General features: G+C 48.9%; 1 protein-coding gene and 1 long non-coding RNA gene across 4 annotated transcripts in view; both read right to left on the bottom strand.

The window, feature by feature from the left end:
- JADE2 (jade family PHD finger 2) overlaps positions 1 to 10,523 on the bottom strand; it is a 77,574-nt gene extending 67,051 nt beyond the window's left edge. For 2 of the 3 annotated variants that reach the window (XM_030504417.1, XM_030504420.1), the window contains exons 1-2: positions 9,620 to 9,986; positions 2,598 to 2,655 (exon numbers count right to left, since the gene is read on the bottom strand). In XM_030504417.1, coding sequence (XP_030360277.1) covers positions 2,598 to 2,655 — 58 coding nt within the window. In that variant the 5' untranslated portion in view covers positions 9,620 to 9,986. Of the gene's footprint in view, positions 1 to 2,597; positions 2,656 to 9,619; positions 9,987 to 10,432 lie in introns of those variants that run through there. The other variant, XM_030504418.1, reaches the window with a different exon arrangement.
- Positions 10,524 to 16,734: 6,211 nt separating this feature from the next.
- LOC115615810 lies at positions 16,735 to 18,182 on the bottom strand. The gene is made up of 2 exons (XR_003994146.1): positions 17,534 to 18,182; positions 16,735 to 17,500 (listed from the first exon to the last, which is right to left on the bottom strand). It is a non-coding gene; the product is annotated as an uncharacterized LOC115615810 (long non-coding RNA).
- Between the last annotated feature and the right edge of the window lie 3,743 nt (positions 18,183 to 21,925).

The raw sequence follows: 21,925 nt of genomic DNA, 5'->3' as shown, positions 1-21,925 counted from the left end.
ATTAACATCACTTTCCTGCTGCTATAGATGACTGAAACAGAGGCTTCTGGAATGCAAACATCAGAAATGAGAAACCTAGAGACATAAGGAAGAATGGCTTCTAAGAGGGAATGAGCTAGGCCTCATTCCTGAAATCTGCTGGGATCAGGAATTAAGGAGGTAAGGCTAGAAGTTTTCTAACAAGGATGCTTAAAGACAAGCACCTGAACTGCCCAAGGACTTCAGACCCCATGGGCAAAAATACTGCCCAAATTGGGTAGGACTAATCTTTTCCATGCCTGTTCAGCATCTGGTGAGAACCATGCAACAGGACACACCAAGCAAATGCACTTTACACTTTTCAGCATTTGCTCTGGGATTTGGGATTTCTTTCTTTGTTTCCAACCCATGTGTGTTACTATCACTAAAAAAACCCAAAACTTATTTTGTAATAATAAACTAATAATTGGAATCTTTTTATAATGATAATGCCAGCTGGATCTTCTGTAGAGCAGGAGCCCTCCAGATTCCACTATATAAAAACATTTTCGTGAGGGTGCAACAAATTAACTATCAATAGGTCTATTTAACACCGATTTTATCCTTGGATGGCTGAACAGGAGGAAACACCACCATGCACACAGCAACTGCCAAACCACATGGAGCCATGCACACAAGGGCTTCAGCTCTGCCCAGAGGCTGAGCTGTCCCGAGGGACTAGGGCTGTCCCTGATGCAGCATCACCACGGTGGGAAATGTCCCTTCCTCTGCCAGCTCAGGTAATTGAGTCCCTCATGAGCCCAGCTCTATCTTACGTGCCTATTTCTGCTTGCAGGGGAGAGGCACTAGTTCACCCTGCACTCTTTGCTTCACAAATCTGCTTTCTCGTACTCCATAAAACGAAGCCCAGACCTGATGGCACCAGTCATCCCCAAAGGACAGCTGGTTTTCTGACTGCAGTGTCAAGCTAGGTATCATTAGTGGGCTCCTCATAAATGCCTTTTTTTAATCATTTCAGTACAAAACAGGACTCCATAGGGAAAGCCCACAGCAGAAGTCCCCAGGCTGCAGCCACTGGGAAATGCCACTGGACTCGGTGAGCTGCTCAAAGCATTGCAGCACCAGATCCACAGCTTATACTAAGAGACTGGGTCACTAATTTCCACCTTGCCCCCTCTTCTCAAGCTACAACACAGTGCTACAACTACATAGACTTAGATAACGTGCCACTACCATCCTTTCCTGGCAGAGGAATAAAGAGGAAGGTCATCACTTTGTTTACAGTTATCCTGCAGGAGAGCATTTGTCAACAGCTTAGATATCACCTGCAGCAGGAATATCCAAGTCCAATAGAGATAAGGCCATGTTGTTTAATACTGTGATTAAAGATGCCTTACTCCCGAAAGGCAGAGCAGCCGGCTAGCACAGCTCGGCTCCGTAAGCCTTTGAGCATGTGGGGATTAGGAGACGGGAAGTTTGGAGCACGGCTTCCAAAACAAACCCTCTTCTGAGATAGAGATGTTTTATTTTACAAGAAGCGAGCGGTGCTGACAGAGCCTGAAGCACTTCCCATAGGCACAGCTCAGCCCCCAGAACCCTCCCCATGGCTCCAGCAGGATGCGGGTCCCCCTCCAGCAGCCAAACAGCAGGTTCCCATCGGCAGCAATGGTGCAAACTCCACTCAGGCTGACAGGTTTTTTGGCTAAAGCTGTGGGAACGGCAGCCAAACCCAGCGAGATCAGCCCTTCCATAACCCCCTGTAATCTCCCCATCATCCTGTTAGGAAAAGGCCCAGAAGTTTTAGTGTCTTTAGCAAAGTCCCTTTCGTTCTCGGATATCCAGCAGCCAGATCCTGTAAAGTGTGGAGAGCAAATTCCCAGCACGGCCCAGATGAAATTACTGTGACATTCGTAAGAAACCAAGAGTAACTAGTGAGAAACTTCGGAGCCCAGACAAGGGATTAGGCTGGTGCCTGGAGGGTACTGAACATGAAGGCACTGCGGTATGCCTGCACTGGGTGAAACCCTGGAATAAGTGGGAGAGGAAAGTGCTCTATTTATAGCCAAAATTCAGCACATGTTTATTGTTGAGCACATGCTTCTGTGCTTTCCTGAATGAGGATGAAGTGAGGTAGATGTTGAAAAGCAAGCGTGGGCTTGCAAGCTCTGCTGGCTTGAACCTCATCCCTTTTCCCACATCACTCTTCAGCTCGCAAGAAGGGAACAAGGTGGCTCCGGTTTTACCCTGACTCCAGTAAAAACTTCCCTTTCCCCCAGTACAGCTTAATCAAGAGCTAACTAGTCTCAGGCTGCAGCAGGAAAGGACAACTTGTCTACAAAGGGTATTTGCTTCGTTAGCAGATTTGCCATTAGCAGCTCTCCCTTGCCCAGGCGCCTCACAGAGGGAGACACTCTCATCAGTTAAGAGGAGCCACAGCGAGGCATTCAAATTGATATCAGGTTGTTGCTGCATCTCTGACAAACCCAGCCCCGCACACAATTCATCGTGCAGAGACTTCCCAGTAAATGCAGTTTCCTCCACTCTTTGCAAAGTAATTATTCAAACGTTTTCCCTGCTGGAGGTGAATCTCTTTCAAAGCCTTGAATTAAAGGTCTTACTGTCAGTGGTGTCTGAGTTATCACTGCTGATCGAGTACTTGCGTCGTTTTTCTTCCATCTGTAACAAAAGAAATTGAACATTATACTTGATGCCCAGGAAACCCATCTCAGCATCAAATTATTGTTATCTCTGAACATCTACACACCGAGTTACCCCAGCACCAGCCAGTACTTACCCCTCACATAGACACCTACTGAGGGGCTTAAAAACAGGAAGAAAACAACCCTCATAGGGCTTTTTTATAAGGGTGTCGATATCTCAACCAGCTTTCCCTGCTCCTAGGAGGTCCAGCGAGTACACTCTGATCACTCAGCTTTGCATGGCAATTTGCCTATGCAGGATTCACAACCAAATGGCTCTCCTGCTCCAAGAGCATCACCACCCAAGGATGCCCCACCAGGGACCATGATGCTGTTGGATGGGACAAAAGACATCCCTGCTGTGAACCACCCATCCAGGCTGCAACTTTGAGAAGTGCACAGATAGAACAGAAACTCTGCGCACTCTCAGTATGTCTGCAGGGGGAAGTCCGAGCATCCCGGAGCCGAAGAGGACCCCTGTGTACAATAAGCCTGGGGTTTTACCCTCTGACTCATCTTCCCACTCAGGCAGCATCTACTTCTAAGACTTCTGGTGTATCTGTCACACAGCCAGCACGCTCTAGCCAAGCCTGAAGAACGCTTCCCATCACCCGGAGCTGCTCTGCCTGCTCCAGTGCAGCCCCGGGGGGTGAGCAAGCGGCTCCTGCACAGCTGCTGTGAGCTCTCCATCCATCTCAGAGATAAACCCATGGCAGTGGGTACCACTGCACTGACTGGGAGGACAGGAGGCTCGTTTTAAGCTTTGCTGGTTTGCTTTGTGACTTTGAACAAGCCACAGAACTGCTTGAAATCAGAGGGTTCTCCTGAACTTGCCCCTCAGGAACTGAGCACTGGGAACTGAAAGTTAAGTACTTTTATCAGTAGGTGCTGGAAAAAGAAAGAAGAAGAAAGAAGGAAGGGGAAAAAGAAAGGAGGAAGGGGGAAAAAAGAAAGAAAGAAGAGATTTTAAACTTCTGAAGACCCCAGTTTATCAGTGTGGCTGGTGGCTGATCAATGTGACCCCAATATGGGGCTTAGGGAGCGCTGGGTGGAAAAGGCTACCCATGGACCAGAGAACTCTCCAAGAGGCTGTGAGCTAAAATACACCCGCAGAAAGCAATGTTAACCTTGTGGAAACCTTCCTAGCAGTTTCTGAGATATTCTGTAAGAATCTAAGGGTGTTGACATGGCACACACACTGCTGCTTCCACAACTGGAAAGTGGGAATGATAATAAAACACTGGGTTTGTGTGGTTGAGTTGCAGCAGGTACTAGCAGCACTCAGAGTGGATAGGAGGCTAGAGCGTGCCATCTCCCCAAACAACAGGAAAAGTTCCACACAAGCATATACAACCTTTGCAATGCCTGTATTTTACAATATATGTGCTGTGTTTTATCACACCATTAAAAGGGATAATACTACAAAGTATCATAAACATTTAGCTATCAGTGTTGTGGTAAGGCATTGCCCTGTCAAAACATGATTTAAAATGTTCCTTAAGAATATGGCAATATCAATACTTTCCCCGAGGGATTCAAGGGGAAACAGATGTTATTAAACCAGCCTTGTTCCAAGTAGCCATCAGATTTCACTTGGGGAAAATGATATTGAAGACAGACCTAACCACAGTTTACTTACTTTTAGTGGGAATTCAACCTGAACCTTCTAAACTGGTTCCTACTGGTTTGAAATGGCAGAGCACAAAGCTGGAGCTATGCTTTTATTGATTCTGGAGTTCCTAGTCACAGAGATTAAATAAACCAAAGTCAATGGGGAAAAGAAACACCTGAGCTGAAGCAAAGAAGTGCGACTGATAGCCAGTGAGATTTCCAGTGCTTCCCATCTTTGCCTTTATAAAGCAAGACAGTGCCGTGGACACCACTCTCCTTCCAAGGGAGGGAAAAAGGTGCATGATTAATGCACAGCACAGCTGTCAGGATGCTGGAACTGGTTTTGGCTCTGATACAGATGTGAGAAGATGCACTGATCATCCCTTTAATTGAGCTTGGTCCCTGCATCCTGCTTCTGCCCTACGCAACATACCGTTACATGCTCCCTATGTAACAGTATGGATTTATATTCACATACAGCAGTGGTTCACACCGCAGGTAAAATAGCAGCTCTGCTTCAGGAAATCATTTTGCCACTGTTTGGCAGGATCCAAGACAGCATCCTCTGAACCAAATTGCATTAAATTGCTCTGAATGAAATCCTGGCTTGAGCAAAGCACAGACATCTCCGAACACAGCAGCACTGAAAAGCAACTGCTGCCTGGGATGGGGATGGCACACAACAGCCTCACAGGCGCTGTGTTCCTGAAGGGAGCAAAATTTGGGGCAAAAACCACAGGGTTCTGCCAATCCCTTTCAAAAAATGGTTAACTTCCAGGCAGTGCTAAGAAGATGCTGTTTTCTGATGGACTCATCTTCCTGAGCAGCGAAATAGTATGGTTCTTAACAGAGGGATTTACTGTAGAAGTAGTAATTGAACCATTTTTCCCCCTGGAGCACAGGGTTATAAAGTCTGATGATGGCTGGATGAGCCGTGGACACCCAGCACAGGGACCCACTTCCACATCCCTCCTGCTCTCAAGTGCTGGAGCTCCAGCCACAACAAGCCTCACACCAAGCTCATAGAAACAATTCACTTGGTGTACATCTAAGCAATTTAAAGTCTCCACAAAACACAGTCTCTGCTCCAAAATTAATCTTCTGTTTACATTAGAAGCTAATTTCACCTTTAAGTGACCCATTCCCTGCATGGCATCATTATTAAAGTCATAAACAAATACCAAAAAAATTTGTAATACTTTGAGAAGGTCACTGTTAGGTCAAACTTGGCCCAAAAAGCAGCTTTTACAGAGCCAGAAACCAAGAGGAAGGTTTCTATGTATGCTTGCTTAGAAAATTCAAACAGAAACAGATGTGGGTTTCTTTATAAACAAATGAACATCCCCCTGAAGTGTCTGCAACTCAAATCCACAGGCAAAGCCCAGCGCTAATGCCTGGAAACCCAAAAACTGCTTGCAAACTAACACATGTTCAGCATCGCCTTTGTTCAAGCTCAGAAAGGCAGATAAATGCTAAACCAAGGAAGATGATGGCCTTCCATCAGTCTAAACAAATGTAAATCACTACTGCCAAGGACAAATTAGAGAGATTTGAGGTGATGGCCTCAGGCTGCCTGATCCTGCCCCACAGGAGGAGAGAGGTGGAGAGGAGCTTTTGGAGATGCAATTCTGCCCAGCCCATGCAACCGGGAAGAGGTGAAGGCAGCAGAACTCTTCTTCACACACAGAGATGCTCAGACCCTGAGCTCCTGTCCTGCCTCCCCACTGCTCCCATCCACACTGAACCAAGATGCTTCATCCAGCAAACAGCTCCTCATCCTCTCCGAACCCCTCCACAGTCCCTGGGGAACCCGCTGATGCCTCCCAGCTCCCTGCAAACCCTTGGGCACATCAAGTCCACGTGGGATTTGGAGCTCCCAGCAGCATCACAGCACCCTGTGCAGGGGCTGTTTGTGAGAATGAACCATTCTGGACTGTGGCGAGCAGAGAAATTCATCCATGCCTGCGCTCACTGCTCCCACAGGGAACAGGCACAGAAACCTGCATCGGTTGCAGTATAAAAACCAAAAAACCCAAAGTATTTGTCATCATGTCATCGCCTCTCCCCAGCGCCCACCCGCACGTTCGGGGATGCGCCGCGCTCGGTCCCCCCTTTGCCGTCACCTCTGACGCTGTGACAGTTGAGCAACACCGGCTGAATGATGTGCTCTGTTTGCGAGCTGCAATGAGACTGCAGAAAAACCACTTCCCTGTTTGTTCTTCCAGCACAGAAATAGGAACACAAACAGAAAGAGAGTGCCCCCAGCGGCACCCACACCGCTCCGGCCAGCCCGCACCCCGCTCCCCGGGACCCCCAACACCCGGGGACACCCGCTCCTGCACCCTCAGTCCCACCACCTGCACCCCGGTGGGTATCGTGGAGCCGAGGGGCTGCTCTCAGTGCATCCCCTCTGCCTGAACTGCTCCTTTACTCTGTCTAGGAATACCAACCAGTTGTTAGAAAGTATAAGAAGGCCAGTATAAGAAAGTATAACTATAGGAAGGGTGGAGGGCTGGAAGGTCCCAGCCTTGATGGTACAACGGTTGTCCCCATAGGATTTCCTTTTCATTAACCATTTTGGAGCCAAGCGCTGCTCTAGGAGGCTCTGAGGGAGCAGCAGCATCCCCCGATGCAGGCACAGCCCCAATTTCACAATAACAGAAGAACAAACTTGTTGACCGAAGGATGCGCAGCAACTGTGCCAACAGATCCTTGTGCACAGCCCTTACATCTCAGAGGGGAGAAGCCACCCTGCTCCTCTCCTAACCTCCCTGGTAACCCTTGTAAAGTGTCAATGTGGAAAGGCACGATGCTGGTACCCAGAACAGTCATTTTCTGGGCAGTGGGAGCCTGTCCCTGCAGCCCCTCTGCCTCCTCCACAGCCTGCTGTCAGCTCCCACCTCTTAAGCAAGAACTCAACTGCCCAGGTGAAGGGAGAGCCATTCCTCCTCTCCTCCACAGCATCTCTGCTTGCTGCCTTGGCTCCCTGGGGCAAAATTTAATCTCATTTAAATTTAAAACAAAACAAGCCCTCGTTTACTTCCTGTGCTTTGCCCTTTTCCACATCTACAAGGGGATTTTTTTTGTTTTTATTCCTTTACTACTGACATTTATAACTTCACTTGCCTCTTCTGACTCCTTACCCTCCAATTATCCATGCTTTTTCTTCAGCAAGCCCAGACAGAGCACAGGTAATCAGAAAGGTTACTGCGGGCACTCGGGGCCACCCCTGCCTTCGGGCAGCAGGAAGCAGGCAGGGACACAGGGATACAGGGACACAGGGACCCATCTCCTTGCCCGCAGCCAGCTGCCCCATCCTACAGGTCTCTGAGCATCCACAGCTCAGAGGAGAATCAACAGTTGCTATGGGCACACCGATCTTTGTACCAAACACCCACAGAAAGGCAAAGACCAGCCCTTATTTGAAATATCTTCCTTTGGGGACCACCCATCCACCAACTTTCAGAACTTGGGTGTCAAACGCTACCAGCAGCCACCAATACTTCAAGTGAATTGTATCTCCCTGCCTACAGACCTAACGTGTACCCTCCCATGCTTTACTCCAAACCTTCATTTTTGGCCATCAGCCCTCAATTTTCCTAGGAAAAACAAATTTAACCTTTGATTTAACCTTTCTGCAAGCTATTTTTACTTCTATCTCAAGCTTATTTTAACCTCGGTAGCCAATAAACGCTTAAAGGTCAAACACCATTCCTAAGAGTGGGGCTCCTTACCCCTGGGAGAAAGGCTGAGATCACTCATTTTTTTCCTTTCCCAAGCAAAACCCCCTCAGAGCAATGTCCCAGCAGTAGGAGGGTCTCGGCTCCAACCCGTCAGTAAACAATGTTCACCGTGGGTGCTGAGAGCAGGAGCTGGGAATTTTCCCTCTGAATGCCATCCTTCCCTTCCCACTCAGCACTCAAGATGTACAGGTATGGAAATATATATATATAAAATTTTATCCTCCTAATTGCACCTGAGGTTGACAATTCAGCAGCTCCCCTGCCTCTGCAGTGCTTCACAACTCCAGGTCGGTGCTTCCACCACCGAAGCAGAGCAGCCAGGGGGCCGAAGGTAAGGATCCCATCCCACCCCGCATCCCACCCTGAGGCAGCAGCTCAGAACTCCATCCCATCCTGCATCCCACCCCGGGGCAGCACCTAAGAGCTTCATCCCATCCTGCATCCTATCCTGCATCCCAGCCCGGGGCAGCAGCTAAGAGCTTCATCCCATCCTGCATCCCACCCCGGGGCGGCAGGTAAAGCCTCTATCTCACCCCGCATCCCACCCTGGTGTGGCAGCTCGGAACTCCATCCCATCCTGCATCGTACCCTGGGGCGGCTAAGAGCCCCATCCCATCCTGCATCCCACCCCGTATTCCACCCCCGGGCGGCAGGTAAGGACTCCATCCCATCCCGCATCCCATCCCGCATCCCGAGGCAAAGCGCTGCCCCGCTCGGCAGGTGGGAAGCGGCGCGGGGTCCCCCAAGGATGAGGAGGGAGCCCGAGGGCAGGTGGCCGGTTCCGGGTGGGGGGGAGCAGCACCACACAGGACCCCCACGGCGCGGTGGACCGGGGAAGGGGGGGGGTAATGTTTTTGCCCCTGGGCGACGCGCGGGGGGGTGCGGGCGCCTCCCGGGCCCGGCATCCCGGGGACCCATCGGGGGCAGGCGGCGGGGAAAGCCCCGAGGCGCGGCGGTGGGGAGGGAAGGAGGGAAGGAGCGAGGGAAGGGCAGGCGGGAGCCGGCACCGCCACGCCCCCGGGCACCGCCATCCCGGCTCCGCGCCCGCGGGCCGCCCGCTCCGCCAGCAGCGGGAACCACGGATCCTTTACACACCCCCCCCCCCCCCACTTCCCGCCCTCCCCGGGGCCGCGCATCGCCCCGCGGAGCCGCGGAGCGCGCTCCCGCCCCGCGGCGGGCAGGGAGAGCGCAGGGCTGCCTCTGCCGCAGTCATTAATTCGGGGTGGTGGGGGGAATAAATAACAAATAAATAGAGAATGAAATAAAAACAACAGCGGCGGAGCCGGGAGCCGACCCTGGAAAAGTTGGTGTTTACGTTCCCGCTGCCTCCCTCGTACACTTTAAAACAGGAGTGACCAACATGCGCAATCCGCCCCTGGAAATGCTGCACATCCCCCGCCTCGCAGCGCTTGGGGGGGGGTGTGTGTGTGTGTGCGGGGGGGGGGGAACACACAAAAAAAGAAATAAATAAAAAAATAAAGATTTTAAAGAAATAAATCAATAGGAGCAAAAGCCGCGGGAGCTGCGAAATACCCTCCCGCGGCAAAACCAGCCCCGCTCCCGCCGCCAGCCCCGCCGCGCCTTTACCTTTGCCAGGAGAGTGTCCTCCAAGAGTTGAGCCGGTCTCTCGGGTTACGGGCGGGGAGGAGGCGGGGGGCGGGGGATGCTCCCGCAGTCCCCGGCCGGGAGAGCCCCCTCGCCGCCTCAATCCGGTGTCATTGCCGGGGCCGCGCCGCCGGGGCCCTCCTTTAGGAGCGCCCGCCCGGTAACTCCATGGATGCGGCCCCGCTCCCAGCCGAGATGGCCGCTCCGCGGCGGCCGGGCGAGCCCTGCCCGCCTGTTTCTCTTTCTTTTTCACCCCGCACTTCCTCAGGCTCTCCTCGCCCCGCCGCCGCCGCCGCTCGGGCTCCGGCAGGGAGGCGGGGAAGCGACTTTCGGAGCGGGGACGGATAATGGTGGCGGCGCTTCCACCCCCCCCCCCAACCCCAACCCTCCCCCCTCCCGCCGCCGCCGCCGCCGCCTCGGCCGCCCCAAATGTTCAGTTTCTTCCCGTCCGTCCTCCCCGCGGCGCAGCGGCAGGGCCGGGTGCGGGCAGCGCCGGTCCCATCCCGGCCCGCTGCCGCCCGCCCCTTACCCCGCCGCCGGCCGGCGGGGCCCCATGGCGCTGCCCGGAGCCCCAGAGCCGCCCGCCCGCCCCGCAGCCGTCCCGCCGGCCCCGCACACACCCGCACTCACGGCTCTTTTCCCTCCCCTCCGTTCTTCCTCTCCCCCCCCCCCGCCCCGCTCCGCGCCGCGCTGCGCACACGCGTACACGGGGCCGCTCCTTAAAGAAAAAAAAATAAAAAATAAGCTTATACTTTAAAAAAAACCAGCCCGTTTGGCGCCATATTAATGACGTACTTAAAATTTGCCATTTCTCCTGCGTCAAAAAGACGGTTCTTGCCCATCGCGGAGCGGGCGGGGAACGCGGTGCGGAGACGTTTACACACACACCATCCATATCCCCCCACCCCTCCCCGCGTAGCAAACTTCCGCGGCCGCGGGGCGGGCGGGCCGCCGGCGTGGGAATTGCCGGGGAGGGCCGCGGAGGGGCTGCAGCAGCGAAGCCCCGTGTGTGCGTCTATATGTGTGTGTCTAGAACGTATATGTGTGTGTGAACCCCCCCCCAAAACTTCACCGACTTCCCGCGGAGCGGCGCGGTCCGCCCGCCCCGGGGTATCCCCGCCACGGGCACCCCAAAGGGGTGTTTCAGGCTCTGCTTGGTGGGAGCTGGTTCCCGAGGATTCCAAACAGCGGCAGCGCGGCTGTGAGATAGAACCGCTTTCTTCAATTAAAACAGTACTAATTGCATGGCACAGTCTATACCGTGCACATCCTTTAACTCCCGGAGGCCCTACAGTCAAACACATCGCAGGAGTTGTCTTGCGCTGCTTCAATTGCTGCAGAAGGTTTAAATCCAGGTTAAAGATGCTCTTTCAGTCGCAGGCTGCCATCATCTCTTAAAGCCATTAAGCTGGCCGGCTCTGAATCTGCAAGTTACCGGTAGCTCAAAACCATTGGGACCACAGAACCACCACAGCTGAGGCACGCAGACGCTCCCCACTGTACAGCCCTTATAATTTACCAAACTTGAATGAATTAGGCTGCAACTTTCTGCCTTGGCAGCCTGTAGTATGAATGCTCCTTTGGCTCTTCCAAGGGTGAAATCAAAGGAGTATTGCGTTGGTCATTCTTGGGCTTGCTGTGGTTTTTTTGGACTGTAACTCTAGAAATAGGGTCTTAAAATTTGGCACGAGACGGTCTTTATGGTATATTAGATAAACCCACCCAAATTAGTATTATTATTGGGCTTTAAAGAACAACAGCTCACAACATACAGCAAAAATCGTGGCTGATTCTGGATGCTGAGATCTCTCAAGATGCTGCTCAGCAGCCCCCCAGGATGGGAAATTTCAGCCCCTGGTTAAAAAAAAGCCTTTCCCTGTAGTACAGAAGCAATGGGGTGCACAAGCACAGCCCCTTTCTGTCAGTCCCCACCAGTCCCAATATTGGCAGCTGTTAGCCCCGCTGCTCTGGCACCCAGCAGCATTCCCTGCCAGGAATTCACCTATGGATCCCACACCTCATCTACACGCACAGGCTGCATTAAGGGATATTTTACAGGTCACTGTGTTACTTGGTCACAATGTCAGAAACATCCAAAGTGGGGCATTCCATACCAATTTATGGAGACTTTCTTGCACGTGCATATTCTAATGCAGTTCTTAATTACAGAGTCACAATCTGTTTTCCATATGACACCTGCACACCATGGACCTGCTCTGTAAGTCAAAAAGGAGATAAATTTTGGCCAGATCTTCATCCTCAGGACTAAAAGCTGCCCAGAGGGTGCTAAAAGGGCTGCAAGACACAGGCTGTGAGGACAGGTTAAAAGTCTTCCAAAGAGAAGGATTCTCTCCTTGCCCTTGCCACAGGCTTTGTAATGCAAACGAAGTCATTAAACCAAACTTCTGGATGCTGACGGTTGCTTTGCCCACATTGTAGCCTGAAACCTTTAGCCTGAATTGCTGACATCCATCTTAGTACAGCTGGAAGCAGCGGGTGCTGTGCTTGCATGTATGAAGTGCTGTATCATGTTAAATGCTCTGAAAAAAGCAGACATTCTGCTTTTCAGATGGACTACCCTGAATTAGTCAAAACTGACCTTAATCCATCCATGTGTCACCCTGACCCATCTTCATAACGGGTGTTTGGGGAAGGATTAATGAAGGTGCTGAAGCGCTGATGCAGTGTAGTGGAAAGGACTGTAGGAAAAGCCATAAGGAAATTAATAATCCTGTCTTCAGAGGAACCTGCCAATGGTCCTGTGCAGCACACCACAACCTTACAGCCCTCCTGGCCATTTCTCCAGGAGTTCTGGGCAACACCTCTAAAGGAGGTCATAGATTGTCAAAATCCATTTCTTTGGTGCAGGTGGGTTGCACATAGCAGGTCACAGCATTCCTTGATGCAACCTCAATGCATTTTTGCTATCCAGAAGATGAGCACCTTGTTCTAGCTTTGAAAAGTGCACACAGAAATAGTGGGGCTGTATTTCCTATTGCTGCGGAATCCAGAAGTGGTCAGACATGTGGATAATGTGCTGAGCTCAGGCCTAGGATCATGGGCTGAACAATAGGAACAAGCCAGCATTGCTGAGCCCCTCGCTGCCCATCTCACTCCCTGCACACCATAGCGATGCAGAAGAAAAACAGTGTGTGAACATGCAATTACAATCATCTTCTGCTTTAACAAAAGGGTGTAGATTAAGTTGTACTGACAAGAATTTGGACATTTCTGCATTTGGAGTACTTTCTTGGTCAGTAGCTTAACAGATTTTTGGCTGCCACATATGCACACTTAAACAAAACTCATATACAAATATGAGTGTTTGTACATATACCTATATGTAACAGATACATATAAAACACACAGAGATAACACCTGAAGGGTGGTTCTGCAGAAAGGTCATGTGAATGATCTATATGATACTCGGCTTACATAGCATGACATTTATGTAACACTTAGGAAGAGCTCTGACAGGGCGTTGTCAGCTGGCATTTGCCAAGAGAAGAAATAAATCTAATAATAAAAACAACCAAAAAAAAAAGGCATTTTGAAGAAATAATACCACACAAATCCTCTGAAAGGACAGGATTGTCTACGCAACAAAGGCTCAGCTGATTGATGCTAAAATAAGCAGTTATGCAACAAGTGAGAAATACAATCTCCAGGGAAGAAAACAGCAACATTTTCCTTTCATCTTCATTCACCGGTGCTTATTTTTGCAAACCTAAAAGAAAAAATATAGGTAACATTTCAATAATGAGCATGTAAGTAGAATTAACAGGTATTTTGAAGTGATGGATGGAATCTTTATGAGTTTTGGATGAGTTCTGCAGAGTTAAATCCTGTTGCTGGCATGACAAGGTGTGAATACATTGACTTTAGGGGTGAATTGGCTCACCTGCAGCTACGATTACAAAACTGTTAAAGCAACTTCAGGACAACAAAGCTTATAAAATAGTTCATCTCCCAATGCTTTGGTGTAATAAAACTTCTCAACAAGGCTTGAGACCAGTGAAAAATCAGCACGGACAGATCTCATGGAAAGGAAGAAGAAAACCCAGTTGCCTTGTTGGCATCAAATTTGATTACTGTAGTGCATTAGCACCAGACACATGGATAGGACACGTTCAAGGGAGTGCAAATAGCCCCCGAATATCATGAAAGTCCAATGTTGTTTTGAAGACCTTTAGAAACAATCTATTTCACAACTTGAAAACAGCACAGGAGACACATGGCTGGTAATTTACTGCCTTTTTTGAGGCCTCTGGTAGCCAGAAGTCATCAAAATAGCCTCATGGCTACTTTAATTTCTACCAAGGACCAGAGCAGTACACAGCCACTCCAGGAGGGGAACATAAAGATAGGGAAATTTGCCTCCATATCCCAGGTAGGGCCATCCAATATCCCATCTACAACCAGGATATTTAGTTTTGATTAAAATAGGTGTTAATTTGGAGAGCAGTAAGCAGATGCTACAGAAGGAAAAAGGACAAACTCTGTTCTAAATTACAATAATAATCATTCCCATCTTCGAGAATGAACTACTACAGAAAGATCAAGGGAGAGATGGCTGCTATGGTCATTATATAAACTAATCCCTTTCTTTCTCATTCATTCAGCATAATTCTGTTCCTCTCTGAAGCTAAGGAAAAATACTGTGCTTACAGGAGAAGAAAATGTGATTTGGCAGATCAGAGGATAGGGAGATTTTGTTTGCAGTCTCAATTACCTTCAGTAGCTAGAAATTTGGGACCAAAATAAACTGTAAACAAAAAAAAAGTGGATATAGCATTACAAATGTCCCTCCCTTGATGGATAGCTCAAACATTTTCTATGTTCTAGCAACAGCTGCTTTAATACCTTGTAAAGAAATGGCAGCCTCTCTGTCTGAAGGGATTACCTTTAAGGAATGCATCCGTAAGTGGTTTTGTGCAAAGATGCTCACGTTCTTGTGGGGTTTATGCACTGATTTTTTTCCTGCCAAATTGTCAAGATTGCTTTTCTGTTGTTTTTGGTTTCCCTCTTTCCTGTAAGTTCACTTCTATTTCAAAGCGCATCTAATAAATCACATGTTTCATGCAGTCCCCAGACTGGAAGAACTGAGGCTTTCAAAGGGTAGATTTGGGGATATAAGGAGCATCAGTGATCAGCTGAATAGCCTCAGTGATGCTCCTGTGACAGGAATCCTGTTGTAGCTCCTCCTGCTTTGGACACATCCTTGGGCATCCCAGCAGACTCTGCTGTGACACACTTCCTCACTTTCATTCCTTTGCTCCCTTTTCTGGGGCATTTTAAACTTTCCACATTAGATCTGGTGATGGGATACCACAGCTCCTCGGACCTTCACATGAGCACATTTGACCCCTATGGGAAAACTCTGCAGTTCTGAGTGATGAATGATGAAAATAGAAATAGATTTAGAATAGTTGAGTCGGAAAGGACCTATGAGGATCATCTAGTTCAACTATCTAAGTACCTCTTCTCTCCCTCATGAAAGGCTATCCCAAAGGCAGGACATGCCATTGCAAACCTTTGTCCTCCTCATTCCCACCCCGCAACCTAGGGAAGGATCCACCTAGGTGTAAAAGCAGTTCCAGTTTACTCACCTGAGCAAGCCAACAGGGTTCTCCTCCTCCTGCAGCTGAGGTTAACAGCCAAGATACCAGTGAGTGTCTCCTATCTGCAGATCCCACCACACAACATGCAATTACTTTCTCAATTAAAAACAAAGAGAGACATGAAAGATCTAAGTCACAATTCAATGCACAGAGTGAATGGTACATATGCTAAGCAATACATGCATCGGGACTGCATTAATCCACATTTTAGACGGATTCCCTCTAGACATTCAGTTCATAACCGAGTTGGCTATTTCCCTGTATTTCTCTGGAGTTGGAAGGTGTGAAAAAGACATTTCCATTTCATTGACTAAGTTCCCAAGGGGAGAGTTTATGAAAGTGCAAGTGCATAATTTACTGCCTGACAGGATAAAGATGGTATCTGGGTTTAAAAAAAGTGTACCCTGAAAAACAAAATTGCTAGAACAGACATTAGTTTTCCATAAGCACCATATTTTAGAAGCATTTAATTTAGCTTAGAAGCTCTGTTAAAAATACATGCATTGTAAATTGCAGCTGTATAACACGATATTTATCAGATAATGTCACCAAATAGTCTCCTGTTGCAATATAAATGCCAAGGCAGTTATAGGAAATAAATGTTGAAGTAGAGAGCTTCCTTTTGAAAGTGGAAAACCATTATCTCATCCAAAAGTCATAAATAAAGCGATGAGGGTTTGCTTACAGGGTTGGTTTTAACCATAGAGGGATTGAAACAGACACTCCATCTCCTGAGCAATGTTCCCAAGCAGCAAACTGTGTCTGGGTGCAGCAAGCAGAGGGATGTGGGACGGGTGACGACGATTCAGAATGACCTAAGAGTAGCCAAAAGGGCAGGTCAGCTGCTAATGCATTTGAAGAAAAGAAATAGAGATAGAAAGTGAAGGATTTCTTGAGATTTACAACTTCACACAATATTCATCAGGACTGAACGTGGCCAGGACCTGACACAACACACCACAACATCAGCTTCTGAAAAGGGTGCTCTGAAAGCCACATTTAGTCACATAAACACATGATCTGCTTTTCAGAGGATGGAGCACCTGGCAATTCCTATTGATTTCTTCAGGATTTGGATCAAGTTGTGCCTGTGCAGCACTATTTACTAACAGAAGGTACAAAGGGCTGTGGGAGAGTGATGGTAAATAAGATTTCAGATCCAAGATCTCCACCCTCTGCTCCTCTGAATGAAGACATTGATCTGGTCTTTTTTGTCTCCTGTTAGAACAGGACTGAAATGAGGCTCATGCTGCCATTTGTGCAGATCAAAAAAGTGCTTTGCTGAGCGAGCGGCTGCGTCCTATCTCATATGCTTTTTGCACCATAGGTCCATGTGCTGGCAGTGCTAAGACTGGCAAATGCTGCTCCAACACAACCAGGACCCACCATATGAACTCCCTTCTCCACTTCCACTGAAGCACCATACTTGGAGGTGGAGGCTTACCATGGCATGGGAGGAGCAGAAAAGGAGCATCCACTGCACCAAACACCTCTGGAGTAATCCTGCTAACTTAGTTTCAATTATTCTGGGTTTGGCGTAGCCAGGTAATCCATGTTTTATGGGATTTGTAATTTTCAAATTCATTTTTAGGCTGTGCAGTTGGGAGCAAAGTAAATTCAGGAAAGCTGCAGCCATAACATTTCATTGCGTCTATAAAGCCAGAATGGCCACCGACCTGGAATTCCTGCAGCCCTCTCCTGGCTTTGTGAATTGAACCTTTTGTGGTTCTGCTCCTCTTTTAGCCACTTTTTGAATGGCTCGTGGTGTATTTGTCTGCTTCTTCCTCCCTCTGCTACCCATTGCATCTTTCTTTGGACAATCCAGTCCAATGATCCTCTTCAATGATTATATTCATATCAAGTTGCTGGTCACCCACCTCTCCATGCTTGCTCACCTCTCTCCATTGCAGAGAATGGTTCTGTTGGCCCCATATCATCACAGCCCAGGCAACATAATCAAAACTGAGACTGGATGTGCTGAGCTGAGCTGAACCCCTTGTTCTTCTCACCCAACTTCCCCATCCGCTCTCCCGGCCAGAGGAACGACGCACGCCTGGCACAACTCTACTAATGCATTGTCAAAAGCACTTTGTATGATGAGTGATATGATGAATGCTGCAAATGTGTGTTTAAAATAACTTTTACATACAAGAAGTGGCTGGCTGGATGAATGGGTGGATGGACGGCTGATTCACTGGCTCATCAGCCATGGAGGGGAAATAGAACACACCAGGACATGTTTCTAGGCCGCATTCAGAAGAACCTGCTTGAGTACTAGTAGCTCATTGCAGAGGGGATCCCAAACTTAACAGCAAGCATGGAGGGCCTCAAGGTTGTGCACCCTATTTGTAAAACACCACAGCAACGAGAGCATGAGGACTTGTTAAATCATTGAGTCCATCTCTTAGGATAGGATTAGAGCCCTTCCACAGAGGATGTACCAGCTATTGATGCGAATTTACCTTTGCCCTGTGAAAACAGGCTCTGAGCAGCCACACATCTGCCTGAGCCGTTCTCTGGTGAGCTCCACAAATGACATACAACCAGAGCAACATGCCAGGACTTTAACACATTGTATATGCAACGCATATCCCCTTTTATAGTGGTTATAATCTCCGAATCAATCGTACCTGGCAGTGGAAGTTTCACACTAATGACTTTCTTATTATGGATGGAAAAACCTTTCAGAACTAATGAGCAGAAACGAGACCGCTCAGCTCCTACCTGAGGAGGTGACTCCACGGTCACCACCAACACTCGGAGCAGAGCTGTAGCAATGCTTCAGCAGAGCAAATCCACAAGAGTAGTCTGTGCTGCCACTGCCTTTGGAGACCTGAGTTCAGAAAGGGCTTTAAGGACCTCAACTCATGCCCACCTAACAGCAGGGAGGAGAGTTACCAATCACACAGATGCATCACCCTTCCCCGCAGCCCTAGGGGAAGCCGTGCTCTCCCCAGCAGAAGGTGTGAAAGGGAGGGTTTCAAGTTCAATTTTATCTTGACAACCAGGAGAAAACAGCGAGTTCCATGTTTAATTCCCAAGCTGGTCCCGCAGGGCAGGAGAAGCGGGTGAGCCAGGGAGGGTGCTCAGCATCCCGCAGTGCCCGGGGTGGTGGCATCTGCCCTGGCATACCTCCGGGAGCAGCACACCACAAGCCTGGCTGCTGAAGGAAAAACAAACAAGCACATGAGTCACAAAGGCAAGCAGCATATGACCAGGACAGGTACTTATGCAAATAGACTGTTAACACCCAGCCAGACAGAGCTGATAAGCCTCCTCGGCCAGCTGGAGGCTTCTTCATCCTACTGGGGGGAGGAGGAGGACAGCGTTAGGATAACAAAAGGAAACCGAAAAGCAAGAGCAAGGCAGCTCTGGGAAGGTTGCACAGGGCTGCCTGGTTTTGGTGCTGATCTGTTGCACCCTGCCATGCCACCGTGTCCCTGCGCTGTTCAGCAACAGCAGTCACACTCCTCTCTGCTTCCAGAAGCATCCTGCGGTGTGGATGCAGGTTTGCATGTGGTGCCTGTCGCCAACACTTCCTGGGGGCAGTGGGTGCCTGCCAGCGTGCATCTCCCTGTGTGCCTGTGGGAGCAAGGAAATACAGCACACAGCAAAGTTTCACAAAGATCTATGAGCCTGCACCACAGGGGAGTCTTGAACTGTCCCCATAAGTCTCCCCCTTCACCTCTGCAGAACAACTCCCTCCAGGAGCATAAATGAGGCAAAATATCCTTCTGCAGCGCTGGTGGGGATCCCCCAGGAAGCTTCCTATCTGACCTGGCTGGGCTGCTGATAATCAGATAGAGGGGGCTTAAAATAATCAAGCCTAAGCAGCTGAAACGCAAACGGGAATAGGTAATGGGGTCAGAAAACAAACGCTGCAGCCAGGGCATAGCCAGAGGGTCCGCAGGGCCAGTGGATAGAGACCGTGTGCATGTATGTACTCAGGGCTTGCTGAGCCAGCAGCTGTGGTGCTTCTTCAGGATGCTGCCAAGAACCAGAGTCTCTAGTCCCATCTTTCTCTGGTACTGAAAACCTGTATGAAAGACCCTACGTGTTTCAGAGAGAGCACTGAGAGACATGTGGCTCCTTCCACCTCCCCCCGATTGCATCCATCACCACAAGCATGAGTTGTAAAAGAAAGGATTTTGCTGTCCCAGAGCTCCATTAGTCTCCAATTCCTGGCAGCAGCTCGGAGGATGCAGGACACATCCCTGCTCCTGTAGCATCACCACGCACAGGCTCCCGGTCCCCTGCCCCACACTGGCTCTGCCAACACCACCACCTGCCTTACCCATGGGCAGGGAAGCGGGGACAGAAGCACCAAGGAAAGGGGGATTGCTGGATTTAGGGAGTATTTGTTTCTCCCGCCACTCAGATTTCCAGCTCGTGTTAATGACGTAATGCTCCAGTGGTGAGAAGCCAGAGTCTGCCCTTCCTGTGGTATTCCCTTAGGAAAAAACTATTACTGCAATGTAAAACTGCGAATTGAAACAGGCTGGTGATTCACCAGAGAAGATGCCTCTCCCTTTTCCCTATTCAGCGAGGCAGAGATGAATGTTGTGAGGTTTGAAAGAAAAACTGAAAAAGCCTTTAATTAATCCCGGGAGGTTAAACCATGCCAGATACGGACGGGATTCCTCCTCTGCCTCCTTTCTGGAGCAAGAACACCCTCCTGCCTTCCTGCTGCAGCACTTTCCAGGGGATCCTCTGGTCCCCAGAGGAGGACCCAGAGCATTTTCCAAAGCTTCTTTGGGGGCTGCTAGGGAGGCCTTACTGCTGCCCCAGGGCATTGAGGAGTCCAGGAGCCCCTTCAGGCGATTCCCAGATCAGTGCAGGCTATTGGAAGCTCCTACCTGCTGGGAGGAAACTCCGAGTTCAAGGTCAGGTTTGTTTGTCTCCCATCCTGACAGACACAAGCTGTTACACAATATTCAGGAAGTCACTTTTATCATCAGACTTGATTCAATTTATAAGATTAAGAGCATGGAAAAAACCAAATACTAGTGCAGAATGGAAAGTGCTGGCACTAACCAGGCCAATGCTTTGTTTGGACAAGGATTTTTCTTAGGGTCTCATTGCCACGAGTCAGTAGGGGCAGAACACGAAATGTGCTGCTTTTTAGAGTGGGCTGGTGGTAATGATGATGAGAAAAACGAACCCTTGCTTATAGAGAATAGAAACTGTAGAAAAGGGTTTTGTAAGAGCAACTTCTGTGGTTTCTACAGCAGCTCCTGTATAAACATCTCCAGCTTGGGAGCATCCCATGATGTAAAGCCAGTGCTTGATCCCTGGCAGAAGGCAGGGAGTGCAGCTCCATTGCCAGCAGTACCTGTGCTTGGAGCAACCTGCTCTAGTGGAAGGTGTCCCTGCCCATGGCAGGGGGTTGGAACTGGATGAGCTTTAAGGTCCCTTCCAACCCAAACCAGTCTGGGATTCCATGACTGATTCATCCCATGGAGCAGAGGCCCCTGCCAGAGATCACATCAACCATCATCCTGAAAACGTATCTGCCTTCTTGACACCTTTTCCAACCAAGACTCTTATAAAATTGCAATAATACGATGATTCTGTGATTGGATGATTGCCAGTATTGAGCCTAGTTCAGACCAGTGCTTCCTCTTGATGCAGGAAAAATTGGAAATTTAGTTTCCAGGGCTGTGAACTCCCTTAATTCAGTACCACGTTTATAGATATTATACACAGAAAAAGTTAAAGTGTAGTAATAAAGAACTATGGAGTTTGATAACAGCTAAGGGAGAACCTGAGGTTTGAAAGAAAAACTATTAGCAAGAGAACATTTGCTAGTTCAGCTGTGGGAAGGACCACAACAACCTGAGTGCATGCCATGTATCTTCCTTTTATTGACTGCCTTGTGGGGAGCTGCATTTCTCCTTGAAGTTGGGCGCTGCAGACTGCACTCTGTGTTGATTCTGATTATAGAGTGGTGGTAATTAAACCTCTGGAGCATTAAGTTAGCATTTTAACCAAATGCCTGCATTTTATCTTGCTGAGAAATTGAGAGCAGGATTTGGATTTTTCACAGTAAATAACAACTCTTGGCTGTTTCACAGAAAATCCATTTCCTCTGCTTATAGATGACAGAAACTCCTCCTGCATGGTTTCTCCTTCCCTTTTACAAATGCACACACTCGTTGAGGAAGCTCAGCAGCAGTTCTGGCAGCTTCTGCACACTGCCCAACCTGTAGAATAATGTTTTTAATGTGGCTCCTCAATAACACTTTTAATCCAGGGACCAGTGCCTGTAACTCCATGTAAGAAAACACAAAACTTTGTTCCAGTGATGTAAGTGGCCAAGGCCAAAGTCAGGAATAACTGAGCATCCAGGTTCACAGTGTCCAACAGCTACATCCATTACCTGGCTCTCAAGTAACACTCTTACCTACGAACAGATATTCAAGGCACAAATCTAGTTCATTCTTAGACTCAGTTTGGCGACAACAGCCCCAGGTCTGCATCACCACACTCCTATAAGCACAGGAATTGGGCAAATACAGCCATTTCAGGTCACAGCTACAGGCAAGCCATCTAATAGTGGTTGTTTTCACTGTGTACCACCTTGAGCACGCCTGAACAAGCAACCTGAAAAGGTGAATCCCTTAAATCCACTGTTTTATTGCATTGAACAGTGGTATATTGCTGGAGT

Source organism: Strigops habroptila, chromosome 12 (assembly GCF_004027225.2).
Source record: "Strigops habroptila isolate Jane chromosome 12, bStrHab1.2.pri, whole genome shotgun sequence".
In the NCBI taxonomy this organism is placed as follows: Eukaryota; Metazoa; Chordata; class Aves; order Psittaciformes; family Psittacidae; genus Strigops; species Strigops habroptila.
This window is presented reverse-complemented; position numbering and strand designations above follow the sequence as displayed.